Genomic DNA, 15048 nt, shown 5'->3' with positions numbered 1-15048 from the left:
GCCGGGCCCAGCTTGCAGTGGCGTTGCGAACCCTGCCCGTCGCGTTTTAACAGTGCCAGGCCCTGCCCCGGCCCGGCCTGGCCCTGGGGAACGAACGGGCTCTGACGGGAGGAGGCCGGGGCCCTGCGGTAGATAAGCCCGGGCCGCTCCTCTCGCAAAGCTCTGCCCTGCGCTCCAGGAGGAGCCTCCTGGTCACTCCCTCGGCTCGATCGCCGCTTTGTCATTGTTAGCGGGTCGGGCGGGCGGCGGGTGCTCGCAAGCCAGGAACTGCCTTTAGTACGGGGGCGGGGCGTCGGCTGAGCGCTCATGTAGTCTCCCTTCATAGACGGGGAGCTGAGGCCCACAGGAGCTATGTGACTTGCCCCTAGCAGGGAATCCGTCCTGAGCATCGGGCTAGTTCCCAACCATTGGGCCATGCTTCCTCTTTCTGGTCTTAATGCCTTAGTCCTCTGATCACGGTGGGTGAAAATAGGGAATGTTTCCACTCTGAGAGTCACAGAGATGACGAACATCCATGTGATCATCCAGTGTGTGATCCCACCATGAGAGATTATTGCCTACCTTACATTTTCTGTTGTTTTCTCCAATCCAATTTTAAATGTCCCGACCAGTGTGGCTTCCCCTACTTCGTTGAGAAACTCTCCCAGGGTTTTTCAGCATAATTTTTCCTGACTTCATTCCATTACTTCTACATGTATCCTCCTCTAATTCTCTCTTAGCAATCATCTCTTTGTGGTTCTTACACCAATTCTTCCAACTCCCTGGTTATGTTGGTTGCTTTTCTCTAAATGTCCTCATTTAGTCAATATTTTTCTGGTAGTTAATTTGTTCCAAAAAAATACCCTACTTCAGGTATGGTCACATCAGAGTTTGTTACCTTGCTGTGAAATGATTGCCCTGTGCATAGGCCCCAATTTCACTGGCCTTTTTACAGCCATACCACTTCGCAAATTCTCATCTAATTTGCTATTTTTTACCTCTTTTCCAAGTTTTTCCTTCCCTTTGGATAGTGTTTTGCATTATTATTCCCCAGATGTATTAATCTGCATTTTTCTAAACCAAATCTCTTCTTCTTGGTTTATTTCTATATATTTAATCTCTTTATGGGCCTGATCCAATGGCCTCTGAAGTCCGTGTCAGGGTGGTTTAAGTGGGGTTTGATTCAGGTCTTAGGTTCCTTTGCATTATATTCCCTGCGCTCACTGGTAGTCACAGTTCCTTCCACCTCAGTGTCATCTGTGAAGTTCATCATTGTGCTCTTTACTCTCTCTTGTAGATCATTAATGAGGGAGTTAAATAAGACTAGACCTAACACTGACCTGTTAAAATCCTCCCCATAACTCAATACATTGCTATTTCCCTTTGTTTATGGTCCTTCAGCTAGTTTTCAGTCCACATGACAGAGTTCCTATTCAAGCCAATTTGAATTAATTTTAAGAGTAAGATTCATAAGACAGTATCATGTGCTTCAGTAAAAGTAAAATATAGTTCATCTACTAATTATGGGCTAGACTTTAACTTGAACTCCACTAGCACAGCGGTATGAGGGGAAGACGCCTCTTCCTCCCTGCCAAGCTACCTGGAACTCGGGTGTGCAAAAGTAAACAGGTGCTGTGGTGCCTATTTACTCATTCTTTAGAGTGAGTGAGCAGGGAAGGGTAAGGAGGAGTATTGGAGCCTTGACTCTGCCTCTCCATATCCTGGCCAGAACGACTGAGCTGGTAAGGGGGTCTTATAATATGCTGCTGCCATAGGCTACCTGCAGATTACTACCCCTGTAGTAGAAGGAGCCAGGACAGAGGTGGTGCCTTCAAGAGATATCTCAGAGGCATCTTTCCTCCTGAGGCTGCTACTGGAGTCATGCAGTTTACATACTGATCCTCATTCAGGACTGTGTCTGAAAGTAAAGTCTAGCCCTTTGGATCTGGAGGTTCCACCACCCTTACTCCTGTTGTGTGATGGGCCCACTGAAATCAATTCTACTACCTGCAGAGTCTGGTACTTCATACCATAAATAAAGGTAACATAATAATAAGGCCATATCTACATTATAGATGTTTTAGTGCCTTAGGCTTATCTACACTAGAAACACTACAGCGGCATAGCTTCAGTGTAGACACTACATACACCAATGGGAAGGGTTCTCTCATCAGCATAGGTAATCCACTTCTGTTGATCTAGCACTGTCTACATCAGGGTTACAGCTTAATTACGTCACTCACTCAGGATACGGATTTGTCATATCCCTGAGGGACATAGTTGGGTCAACCTAGTGTTTTAGTGTAGACCAGGACATAGCTACAGTGCTGTAGCTATTTCTCTCTAATCCCATAGTGTAGAGGCAAACTACAGCAATGGGATTTTTCCATCACTGTAGGAACTTCACCTACCTGAATGATGGTAGCTAGGTCAATGGAAGCATTCTTCCATCTACCTAAGTATGTCTACGTTAGGGGTTTTCACATCCCTGAGCATTGTAGCTATGTTGGGCTATGTTTTAAGCATAGACCAAGCCTAATACTGTTGTGGGCTGGGCAGAACATCATTGAAACTGGGGAGTGTAGCAGCAGCCTTTCAGAATAAATGTAAGAAACATTAGGGGCCTCAAACCACAACACAGGCACATGTCAGTCCATTGAGGAATTAGAAGGATGTGAGCAGAAGGTTTTTGTTGGGTATTCTTTGGTGGAGTTGTGTGTGTGAGAGAGAGAGAAGGAGAGAACCACCAGAGAAGCAGAGAGAAGATAACAAGGAAGCTCCAGAATCCAAACATAGGCAGCCTGAACAAGCACAGTTTGGTCTTGAAAAAAACCCAGAGAGAGCTTTCAATGTGGCTGTTGCCAAAAAGAATTTTGAAGTTGTGAGCAAAACTGTTGTTTGATTCCTGCTGTGTTCTGGGAAATATGACTTTGTACATTCTTTGTAAATAAACATGATTACATCAAAGAAATACCTGATCCCATCCTAGCGGAAAAAACCCCGCTGGGCCCCAATCTTTGGCCAACCACTCATGTCAAAAGGGGTAACAATGCTATCAAACAAAGGCATCAAAGTTTAGGCCAGATTGTGGCCCATCCTGCAAAAAGGGAGTAAGGGAGCAAAAAGCACTGCCTTGCTTCCCTGAACCAGCCTCCCATTCTGTGGGTAGCTGTGCAAAGGGGAGAACAACCTCAAGGTGCTGCGATACCCTCCCTCTGCACGTGGGCAGGAAGAGATGGGGAAATAGGCAGAATCTTAGGGCCACTGCTCCAGTGTTGGGGGATGTACAGATATAGAGTTGGGGCAAGATATGTTTTCACCTCCCCTGGATCTGAGGAGGACTAGTAGGCAGATTGACCCAGACCCTCAAAGGTAATAAAAGGTCTAACTCCTATTGAACACAATGGGAATTATTGAGACACCTGAATACTTGGAAGATCTGGGCCATTTTGACTTCCTCAGTCACAATCTGCTGCCTGATGTGCTCCTGAGGCAACACAACAACCATATGTGGAGCTTGTGCAAAGCCACAATTGACCCCTTTTCTTTTGCAATATCTGTGCTTTATAACCCCAGCTGTTTATTGACTATGTTCAGCTATTTATTTGCTCTTAATATTTGTTCCATTATTCTCATAGGAATAAAAGTTAAATGTAAGGGATCCTTCTTTCATTTTTGAATGCTGCTATTAATTAGCTTTTATCCAGTCTTTCAGTGCCTCTGCATTTGTCAAAGATTTTTCAAAACTGTACAATCAGTTCATCTGCTGATTTCATTAATACTCAACAGTGCAGATCATGAAGACTGGCTGATTTTATATGATCAAATTTTATGAATATTCCATTGCCTGCTCTTTATCATTAGTCTTCATGGTTCTTCCTTCCCCTTGTGACTGCATGTGTGGGAAGGTGCACTATGGGCTATCCTATGAAACCTAAACGGAGAATACTGGACTTGAGTCACTTAGAGCTTGATCCAAAACTCAGTGAAATCAATGGAAAAACTGGTTGACTTAATGGTGTTTGGATCAGACCCATAGAGAGGTTTGACACATGGGTAAAAAAATAACAAAATGAGATTCAGATAGGAGAAATGCAAACTAATACACTTGGGGAGAAATAATTCAAAACAACAATATTTAATGGGATGGAGAAGCCTAAAAATCAATTGTGACAAATATTACAACTGCATGCAGTCTCTTTGGGCACCATATAGTATTACAGTTATGAATGGCTTATGTATCGCTGTGGGCCAGGGGTTGTATACAACTGCAGCAGGGAGATTTACCATGGTTCTTTCAGGAACTGAAAACACTGGGGGCTGATTAAGGTGAATCACTCAGGTTGTAAAATTTCCAAAGAGGTAGCGCCTCCTGTGGAGGCTTGCATATATGTTCAAACTGGGTTTTCCAGAGACCAACAGACAGAAAGGGCTTTTGATATGAAAAGGCTGCATTTAAACTGACTTGGGACCTTTCTGATCCAGCAAATGGACAGGTCCTTCTGTCCAAGGGGACCCCAAACCTTGTGGAAGGGTTGGAAAGACTTTGGCTGACTAGGGCCCCATAAGACTGAGGGTGAGTCTTGGTGAGCTTTGAGCATGTGTATAGGAAATTTGATTGTTTTTATATGTAGCAGAAACTGGTACCAGAACTTGATTCACTTCCATTTTACAGTTCTGGGCTGGTTTTGAAAGGTGAGGTAGTATGTTGCCTGTCATCTCCATTACAAAGAGTTTAGTCCTAGATCCTCAAAGGTATTTAGGTACCTAACTTCCATTGATTTCAGTGGGAGTTAGGTGCCTAAATACTGTTGAAGATTTGGGTCTGAGCTCTTGGGAAAAGACGAAAAAAATATATACTATGAAAGAAAGCTCTTGTTACACTAGGAAAGTCTACACTTAAAAAGCTGCAGCAGCACAGCTGCGTTGCTGTAGTGCTTCAGTGAAGACACTACAACGCGAACTGGAGAGCTTCTTCCATCAGACTAGTTGATCTATCTCCACAAGAAGCCCTCCCATCAACATAGCACTGTCTACTTTGAGAGCTAAGTTCGTAAGATGTAAGATAGTAGTGTAGACCTGGCCTTACTTACACACACTTTTTAAAGACAGATGGGAACACTGAAAGATAACTTTAGGCTGACATACAGCCTCTATTCTGATGTGCCTTAGGTAATATTTCTGTATTCTGTAACATAAGCTTTGTGCTGGCCTGGCCTAACTTTTCATAGTGTCCTAATAAGATGGGATCCTATCTTTTTATCCATGGTTGTCCACTTTCTTTTATGTGCCAAAAAACTTGCTTTTAAGACAGGGATTGGACTGTGGATACTTCTAGGTGAGGAAATTCAATGGTGGGCATGTTGGAGAGAAACTGAACTCTGACCTCAGAAGGTAGAATCTGAAATAGGTAATGGCCATGCAAAAAGGCATGGATATGGTAGACATTTTGATCTGTCTCCACACTGTGCTACAAAGAGTGTGGTGCAAGTCAGTGTGGGCACAAGGAGAGCAAAATGACATGAAAGATACTAGACATAGTTACAGAGATGGCTACGATGGGGGAAATTGAACTGAGGCCCAAATCCTCAAAGGTATTACGTGCCTAATTTCCATTGAAGGCACTGAAGTGCTCTGATGCTGACTTTGCCAACTGTTGCGTGTTGTTACAAACTTCTAATGGTTCCTTGTGGTTGGTACTGTGCCCCTGATCAGAGCTTTAAAGTTGGTATGGGATCAGGGAATCCCATTGGAAATGACCCTTGCAGGAAATTCTCAGTTGTGTCTCTCTTCCTTACTAGGCATTAGGAAGAGTAGAGTACATACATGGTCCTGAGGGACTTTTTGACATTACAAGAAACACTTTGCAGGGATGTGGGAGTCAGGAGAGCTGGGACTGATGAACAGATGAGGCCAGGTCTTCTCAAGACCCCCTTCCCACAATTCATATCCTGAGTGGTCAGTTCTAGAATTTGGGTCCTGATCCTGCAAACACTCACTCACCAGCTTAAGTTTATTCATGTGTGTAAAGTTAAGTGCATAAGTTATGTGCACCAGTGCTTGGATCAGGGCCAGGGGAAGATAGGATGACAAACCTAGGATAGGTGACATTTGAGTTCCCATCATGAGCAATACTGTGGTTCAACCCAAATAGCATTCCACTGGAGGCTGATGATCTCTGGAAATGGCTTGGGGGAAATCCATACCTAAAAAGGCTCCCCTGAACTGATTTAGGGCAGTAGGTAAAGATGTATTCATCAGATGCAATCAGTGCAAAATCTGGATGTCTTCTTTGGGCAGGCACCATTGGAAACGAAGGAGGCCCAATCCTGGTGTGACTGAAGAGAGGAAAGTAGGATATTTGGAAGATTTGGAGCCTCATAGCTATGCTACAACATCTCACACAGTGAGGTCAATCGGGAGCAGGGGCCCTCAGTGGGTTAAATGAGCGCAGGTGCTGGAGGAGGCGTCTCTTAGTTTTACCCGGACACCTTCCTTCCGCTTTGTTCTCTCTCTGTCTTCAGCAGCTGGAGGAGGGGGCAGATGCTGGGTCTGTGCGGCTCTTAAGCCACAGCCACTTTGCAACCCCAAGCTGCTGAGCCCGGGCGGGCGGGAGCATGTGCAGCTGCAGCAGGCACCTGGCAGGGAGCCGCACGCCGGGGATGTGAACCAGGCGGGGAGGAAGGCCCTTCCTTGACTCATCACATAAATCCAGCCCAGCCCCCCAGCCGAGCGAGCTGGCCGGAGACTGAGAGCGGCGGCATGGCAGGGGACAGCGAGCAGAGCCTGCAGGAGCACGAGCAGCCTGGCGGTGGGGAGCCCTTTCTGATCGGGGTCAGCGGCGGCACGGCCAGCGGCAAGGTGAGCCGGGGAGCCTGGGGCCGGGCTGCCCCGCGTGGGTGCCCGGGGGGGAAGCCCAGCGCAGCGGCCACATGGCCGGGGCTGGCGGCGGCTGGTTTGCAGCGGGCGGCTGCCTGGCTGCGAGAGGCCCCGGCCCGCGATGACACGTGCGCGGGAGGGAAGGGGCCGGAGGAGGCCCCGTTGCCGCGATGGGGTGCGGCCCTTAGCGAGGAGTAGGACGGCCGGGAGGGTGGGGGTGTCCCCCCCCAGCGGGATCTCTGCGGCGAGGGAAAGCAGGGGCAGGGCGTCTGGCGGCGCGGCTCTGCTGCCAGCCCGCCCTGGGGGCGCTTGGCCGGGGGGGATGCCTCCGCTCCCCGACCGCACAGTGGCTGCTTCCTGCCTGCGCTGTGCTCTCGCTGCCAGCCCAGCCCCACAGGCCCGATCCCGCCTTCCCCGGGCCGGGAGGAGCAGGTGTCTGCGCGGCGGTTGAGCGGCGGGGGAGCTGACACAGATGGCTCCTGCTTCTGGAAACGGTTACCCTGTTTTCTGGCTAGTTCAGCCCCCTTCCTTACCCCTTTCTGCCTCGGCGGCGACGCTGCTGGCGGGGGGCTCAGCGTGCTGCACGCGTGGCTGGGCTGAATGGGGCCAGACAAGTGGCCAGGCTGGGGAACAAGCCATCCTGGGGCTGCCCCTGTCCCGCCTCCCCCTCCAACTGACTCTGAGCGACCGCAGCCATGTGGAGGAGTCGCTGCTGGCCTTCCTGCCTCAAGGCTGGCTAGTATGAGCTGTTGTGAGAGAGCTTGGCAGTGGCAATCGAGCCACTGTGTTAATTGCTCCTGCTGGAGAGGCACCTGGGGAGAAAGGGGGGAATGAAAATATAAAGAAGGGGCACAGACTGCTTTTTTTCTGGGCGGGGGGCTGGTAGAGCTGAAAAATAATAGCTGTTGAATGTAAGTGTTAGTACCATGACTAGATTTGTCCACTTTCAATGAAGTGCTATAAGAGGAGCTGTGCCAAACTCAGTGTTTCCTTTATTTTTCAGCGAAGTTCCCCAATTGTCTATGTCCATGTGTACAAGCATTCTTGGGAAAGCTGATTCTGGGATTTTATACCCCTCTCTTAGAGAGAGGACCTTAGATCCTTCCTTACTTCTCCACACTAATAGTAAACTTGTCAGTGTAATCAGTAAGAGAGGAACAGCTTTAAAGCAACACCAGTTTAACCCTGTCAACAGACCCCCTCTGATTTCTGTCATGATCCGGCCCAGTTTAGCTCAGTGCAAGACTAGAGCCTTAATTATTACACACCAGTTTTTGTGTGTGGGGCTCTGTGTACTACACATTCCCCAGAGACATCTGGCAACTTTGGTGGTTTTACAGTTGCACTTTCCTTTAATGTAGTTAACGTGTATGAAAGACTCAGAAAAATAGGAGAAAGTGAAATATACACAGAAAATGGATGGAGGAGGCAAAGGACAAATATTCTCTCCCCCCTTTCCCTCCCTCCCCCCAATCCCTTTCCATTCCAGTAATCTGAAGTGTTAACTCATTATCATTCTAAGTAACAGATTTTTTTCAGGCAGTTATGGGTCTCGGATGGGAGTCTTTTGTTGACCCAAATTGGTAGCAGTTGTTGGAATCCTGCTGGGAGATGCTGACTCATACTGGCAAATGTGATGCCATAGCTCCACCCTGGATGTAAGGGAGCATGGAAGAGATCCACTGGACACAACTGGGGTTAGGGGAAAACTCTAGGAACAGCTAGGCTCTAGAGAGATACCTTGGGCTGAGGTTTACGGTGAGTTTGTTGTTTGAATTACCGGTAGAGACAAATCACGGCAAACGGTTACCCGACACATATTTTGTCTTTATGTGTTCGGAGGGGGGTGGAATTTCTTTCAGCATATGGTGTCCATTTAAAAAATGTTCAAGGTGAACATGCTCGTGTTTGAAGGTGAGAATGTACCTGAAATCTTTCTTGTTACAGGGAGCCTGACTGCTGCTGGAGGAACCTGGGGCTATGTGCACTCAGTTTTATTTTTTTTAAAATTACACCAGGCCTTCATTGCAGTGGTAGAGGGTAGCCTCTGTCTGTTCTCTTGCTTGTTGAAAACACACATTCACGCTCTCTGAGGAAAAAATCCCTTAGAAGGTGGGGAGAGAGAGGGGGCGGAAATCTCTATCTGGGAACCAATGCTGAATTGTTCCTACACTACGTTTTCTGGTGACTCAAGTATTCTGGGCTTGTGTGAGGCCTTTCATGCGTGGGCCTAGCTCTGTATAGCTGTCCCAGTAACGGGTCTGTTGCTGCTTAAGTGCTGTGTCTCAGAGCATTCTATTTTGGACCCGAGTCCACAGTTCCCAGCTTCAAAGTGAAACGCTCAGCAGCAGTAGTAGGCTCTCCTGTAAAATAGAGAAGGGTTTTTTTTATTGACTGTATTAGATGGCCTTTCCTGTCTCTCAGCTTTGATTTCCTCTCTGCAGCGATTGCTTGCTGCTAAGACACATTGTGCAATGCTGCTTAGAAGGAACTCAACAGATCAGTGCAAGTTTCATAGCCAGCTGTCTTGTAGTCCATTCCTAACTTGCTATGCTCAAGCAGAAGCAGTAGGAAAAGGTTATTGGTGCTTGCGCTTCCAGTGTCCCAAACTGGTGTATTATAGCAAGCGTAGATTGTGATGTAGCAAAGCGAGAACACGCTTGGTGGCAGAGGTAAGGTAAGGTGTCCCTGCAGCTGTGACAACAAGGATCTGGCCAGCTGTTTCCTGGCAAGGCCTCCAATTTTGGTTGTATTCTTGATTGCTTTAATAGAGGGCAAGTGGGTCATTGTACAGAATTTTGTTTTTCTCTCTATGGTGGTATGCACCGCACTGAGCCCAGGCAAGTGGTTTGTGAATGTCCTGTGGCTACCAGTATGGCTGACTATCAGTTCTTAAGGTCCACGTGTGCTGGCTCTGGTCTCTCTGGTTAGAAGCAGAAAGGTTCTAAAGGAAAACAAGATGGCTATTTTTTCCTGTTCCAAAGCTGCGGATTCATCTAACTCACTGTAGCACCAACTGCGGGTTGTTGTTGTAACACACCAGAGTGAAGATAAGAGGATGTTTTCCTTGCAAAGGCGCACACACAAATAAAAGCTCCTCCCCCTGCTATTGTTGAGTCTGAGATGGGTAGAAGTTTCTCTAGGCTTACCAGCTGTGTTAGACCTGTGGCAGGGGAGTATGGAGAGCTCATTTGTAGCTCTTGGTGAGCTGCTATTCTTTCACAAAGGGACCCTAGAGGGTTGGGGAAGAGGAGTTCTGTTGGCATTTTAGTAAAAGGGTCCAACTGATTGTTTGTTTGAATTTCTTTATTTTCCACAAAGGATAAATAAACTTGAAGTAATTTTATAAACCTCCTGGATTGTGCGTCTCTGAAGCCTGTGTGCAGGGCCGGCCTTAGGGAAAATGGTGCCCTGGGCGAACTTCAATTTTGGTGCCCCTGGTCCCTGCTGCCTCCCTGGTCTCCCCGCTCATCTCCTTGGCCTTGAGCTCCTGGACTATCACCACAGGCCCACTCCGCTCCTTGCCTCCTGACCATGGTGACCAACCAGAGGGCTGGCCCTGCACATGTTGTGGAAGCCTTGCTGGTAGCATAAGTGGTAATAGGCAAATGAGGAGGACTCAAACAGAATCCCTAGACTAGAGCAGTACTAATGTGATGGCCTAGTAGGCCACAGTGCTGCTCCCTTTATTAAGAGTATATTGTCCAGTGAAATGCGTTACTAGTAAGAGCTGGCTGAAATACAAAGCCTTCCCATTGTCAGAATCCAACCTGACTAAAGTTCGTTATCATTCGATGGCTGTCTAGTGGCCATAGGAAGTGGTGAGGCTGGCCCCCTTGTCGGCAGTTCCACCAGAGAAATGAATGGAGATTATTTGTCTTTTCTCCACCCTCGTGCCCCTGCCAGGTGACTTCCCAAGGCTTGTCTTAGTATTCCTTGCCAGGCCAGTTAAACACTCTGCAACAACTCTCTCTCTCTCTCCCTTCCCCCCCTCCCTAAACCAAAGATCCCAATGAAAATTCCTACCCTCCTTCCTCTCTCCTCAAATAAAGGACTCTTGTCCACATTTTTTGACAAGGTTACTGGCCTAGTGCACAGGGGGCAAGCAGTAGATGTGCTAGCACTTGATTTGTGTAAGGCTTTAGTCCCACGTGACATTCTTATAAGCAAACTAGGGAAATGTGGACTAGATGGAATTACTATAAACTTGGTGAGAAACTGAGTGGAAGACTGTACTCAGAGTAGTTATCCATGGTTTGCTGCTCAGCTGGGAAGATGTATCTAGTGTGGTCATGAAAGAGTCAGGCTAGGGTCTGGTAGTGGTCAATATTTTCATTAGTGACTTGACTAATGGAGTGTGCTTATAAAATTTGCAGATGACACCAAGTCTGGAGGGGTTGCAAGCACTTTGGAGGACAGAATTAGAATTCAAAATGACCTTGACAAATTGGAAAACTGGTCTCAAATCAACAAGATGAAATTCAAGACAGACAAATGCAAAATACTTCACTTGGGAAGAAAAAATCAAATATCCAGCTACAAAATGGGGAATAACTGGCTAGGTGATAGTACTGAAGGAGAGGATCCGGGGGTTATAGTGGATCACAAATTGTATATGAGCCAACAATGTGATGCAGTAGTGAAAAAGACTTTAATATTGTTTGGGGGTGTATGACAGGAGCGTCATAAGTAAGACACGAGATATAATTGTCGTACCCTACTCTGCACTGGTGAGGCCTCAGCTGGAGTACTGAGTCTGGTTCTGGGTGCCAGTCTTTAGGAAAGATGTGGACAAATTGGAAAGTCCAGACAAGAGCAATAAAAATATTAAAAGGTTTAGAAAACCTGACAGGAGAATTTTTTTTAATGGGGAAGGAATATTTAATCCTTAAGTAAAGACTCATGGGAGGGTGGTACCTGATCACTGCTTTCTTTATAACAGCCTGAACATATCTGAAGGCTCTTCTCAATTGTTCTCCATGTCTACTGAAAATAGGAATAGTAGTCATGGGCTTAATCTGCAGCAAGGGAGATTTAGGTTAGATAGTAGGAAACACTTTGTAATTGTGAGGATAGTTAAGCTCTGGAACAAGCGTACAAGGTAGGTTGTGTAATCCCTATCATGGGAGGTTTCTAAGAACAGGTTAGACAAACATGCTGTCAGGGATGATCTAGGTAGACTTGGTCCTGCTTCAGCATGGGACGACCTCTTCAGGTCTCTTCCAGTGCAACATATCTGTAATTACATCCTACGAGGTATGGAGGATGTTTGGAATGGACTTCAGATTTAACTGACTCATTCCTCTCCCCTTCTGTTGAAGAACCGGAGTTTAGCCGTTTGTGTTGAGGTCTGTACGTAGATGCCACTAGTCAGAAAAGACTTTGCTAAGGGACAGCTGTTGAAATAAACTCTGGTTCTGGAGGTAGCTTGGTCCCAAAATTTGTATGCACTTTCTGACAAGTTTTAGGGCTTGGGTAAGATCTTACGAATATTAGTTACTTGCTGCAACTCCCATATTTCTCTGTGGTAGGTCAGGACTACCCCCATTTTATGGGTAGGAAAGCTGAGGGATGGTTTCATATTACCATATTCAAATATAGGTGTGTCAAATTGGGCCCCTCAACAGTGGCACACTTGCCAGGCACCTAAATTAACGTGGCCCAAATGTGGATTTTTAACATGCTAGCAGCGTGTGCTGAACACCTCTGGGAAGGGCTGGTGGGGGAGCGGGCAAGCCACCTTTACTGAGATGCCCAGCTTTATACGCTTGTGTTCGAACACTTCGGCCTGTGTGATGTTACCAAGGCTACAGGAAGTTCCTGTGAGCACTGGCCTGGCTTCTGGTTCCTGGTCTCCTGCTCAGTTCACTAGGCCATGGTGTTGCACTGCCCTTCCTTGTGGCTGGAGCCTGCTGTGGCTGTACATAGAGGAGCTGGCTCGGCCTACCACAGGTGACTGGGCAGGGGAACAGCTGCAGGCCTAGCATTGGCGGGATCCTGGCTAGCACTGCCCAGCAATGAAGTGACTGAGGTCCTCCCTGCGTTCAAGGACTTGTGGCTCTAAAGGCCAGAGCCAGGTTTCTGTGACAGGACTGTGATTAACCTCAGACAAGCTGTCAGCCTCACCCCATTGCACAGTGACGCAAGTCTCTTCAAGGGGATCTTTCCTCTCTCTACGTGGGAGTTCCCATGTTAAGCTTCTGGGTCCCACACCTTAGCAAGAGGCGAGGCTTTGTGGGCTCCCAAGGCTGGCTGTGGGGATTCCCCTTTATTGGGCCAGGACATGCTGGCAAGTTGTCATGGGGGAGCTTTCATTGCTCTGTGGATCGAGAGAACTTCGGTGCTGGCTGGGGGCTCCCTGGTGACTGAAGTCATTAAAAGTAACTGAAATAGCCATGCCTAGAATTTGCGCCCCCTCCAGGACGTTGCTGACTAGTAAAAGGTGATGGTCTGATCTGCAAGGCAATGGGAAAGTCACTAGTTCCCTCTTTGCATATGTGTAACTTGGTGCAGATCGGAAAAATGAGATCAAATGATTCCACGGGAATGTGTCGATTTTGGTGACATTCCAATGGTCCCCTGCCTGGTTTGCCCAGTAGCCTGGGCTTCCAGTCTCCCAGTTTCTTGGCAAGCCCCTGCAATTTGCCACAGGATGGCACAGAGCTGGGGCTTCCTGGGCTGCCCTCCTGGAGCTGTTCTCTGCTATTCTGAGCTCTTTTTTCATTCCATTCCAGAATCTCTCTTTATTTTCCAAAAATCTCAAATCTTTGCGGAATAGAAAATCCCACTCTGCTCTCACATAAATGACTGTATGGGAGCAAGGCAGTGGAGAACCGGGCCCAGAGAGTTCATGTGGGCTCCCAGTGGGAGGTCTGGCTGCACTGTTCTACTGGTGAACGAGAACTGCACGCTTCTGGTCTTGGGGAAGTTTGGTTTCCTTACCCTCTCAAGAGACCTGCTGTTCCTGAAGTGAAAAGAAGCAGTGGTGGAATTGCACAAGAGGGGTTCTGGGTGGAGGGGTGGGCTTTTCCAGGGTTCTGTGTTGTGTGTCTGTCTGAGGAAGGGTGAAAAGCAGTCCGAATGGTGAATTTCCAGCCCCAGTGCCCACAAGCCTTCAGTGTGCCACAGAACCTGGCTATGACCTAGGAGGGGCTGGCATTGGACCTGCCAGACAGAGAACACTGAAATGGGGCAAGGGTTGACTAATCACCAAGCCCCTAGGAACTAGTCTTCACTTATCCCTTGTTCCGTGGTGGAAGGCATTCGGTGTGGACCTTGCCTTGCTTCCTGGCTGCTACCTCTCAGGTTCAACATTCGGAATCCATCATATCAATCCATCGTATCTACCCCCATAACCAGAGTAGCCACAGTTTACAAAAAATTGTGGTCCAAGGCAAAGCATCCAGCTTGGTTAGGACCTATTCTGCTCTCTACTGGCCTTGATTGTGCTTCTGAGTGAAGAGGAGAAGCTGTGAGCTGAAGTAGGGATGCTTCTTTCCCATCCCCTCTCTGCATGACAGACGAATCTAAATGAGGAGTGTCCCTATGGAAACGCAAAGCTTTTCCCAGGAGAAAAGATTATCTCCAGGGGGTGCGGGAGCAAAATGCCCATCTGTCACGTAGGCAGGTTCACTTCCTTTTCCACTAGGATGAGTGCGGCTTTCTCTGCAGCAGAGTCCCCTTCTTGTGTCTGTCTGGAATAGGTGCACAGTTCAAATAGCTCTTCCTTAATGCTGACTGAGCTGCGATTATCTGAGCATGAAGAAATGGGTCTTTGAGCTTGGTACACCAGAGGCTCGTGTCTCTCCCAGCTCTGGCTTTGCAGGTGTCATTCAGCCATAAAGCAGACGTTTACATGGCTAAAGAGAACGTCCAGTTATGCTGAAGAAGATAAACCAACCTCTGTCTGCCTTGAGTTAGGAAGAAACTTTTTTTCCATGGGCATCTTACTCCAGAGTTGCCCAGGATGGGCAGGGCTTGGGAAAACATACTGATACCTTGTAGAATTGATCAGACTCTTGTCAGTTACATTGCCTACCACAGAGATCTGAAAAAGAGCAGTAAAAGTGAAAAGGCCTTGAGTCAGTTTTCACTCTGTTGCAGCTTGTGGAAGCTCTGAGCAGCCCCAGAGGAGGCACTAGAGTTGTGTGCCTGCAGGCTTAGGAAGACATCACTGCACTGACTTCTCTC

The 15048-nt window shown here is 47.6% G+C and overlaps 1 protein-coding gene across 1 annotated transcript in view; it reads left to right on the top strand.

Annotated features, from left to right (window-relative positions):
- Positions 1–6497: 6497 nt before the first annotated feature.
- The window catches only part of UCK2 (uridine-cytidine kinase 2), a 35376-nt gene continuing 26825 nt past the window's right edge, over positions 6498–15048 (top strand). The window contains exon 1 of the mRNA XM_067532435.1: positions 6498–6840. Coding sequence (XP_067388536.1) covers positions 6742–6840 — 99 coding nt within the window. The 5' untranslated portion in view covers positions 6498–6741. The remainder of the gene's footprint in view (positions 6841–15048) is intronic.

The sequence above is a fragment of the Emydura macquarii genome, unplaced genomic scaffold (genome assembly GCF_026122565.2).
Source record: "Emydura macquarii macquarii isolate MOO-44397 ecotype Brisbane River unplaced genomic scaffold, CSIRO-AGI_Emac_v2 contig_3287, whole genome shotgun sequence".
Classification (NCBI taxonomy): Eukaryota; Metazoa; Chordata; order Testudines; family Chelidae; genus Emydura; species Emydura macquarii.
The sequence above is the reverse complement of the archived record's forward strand: the minus strand, read 5'-3'. Positions and strand labels throughout refer to the sequence as shown.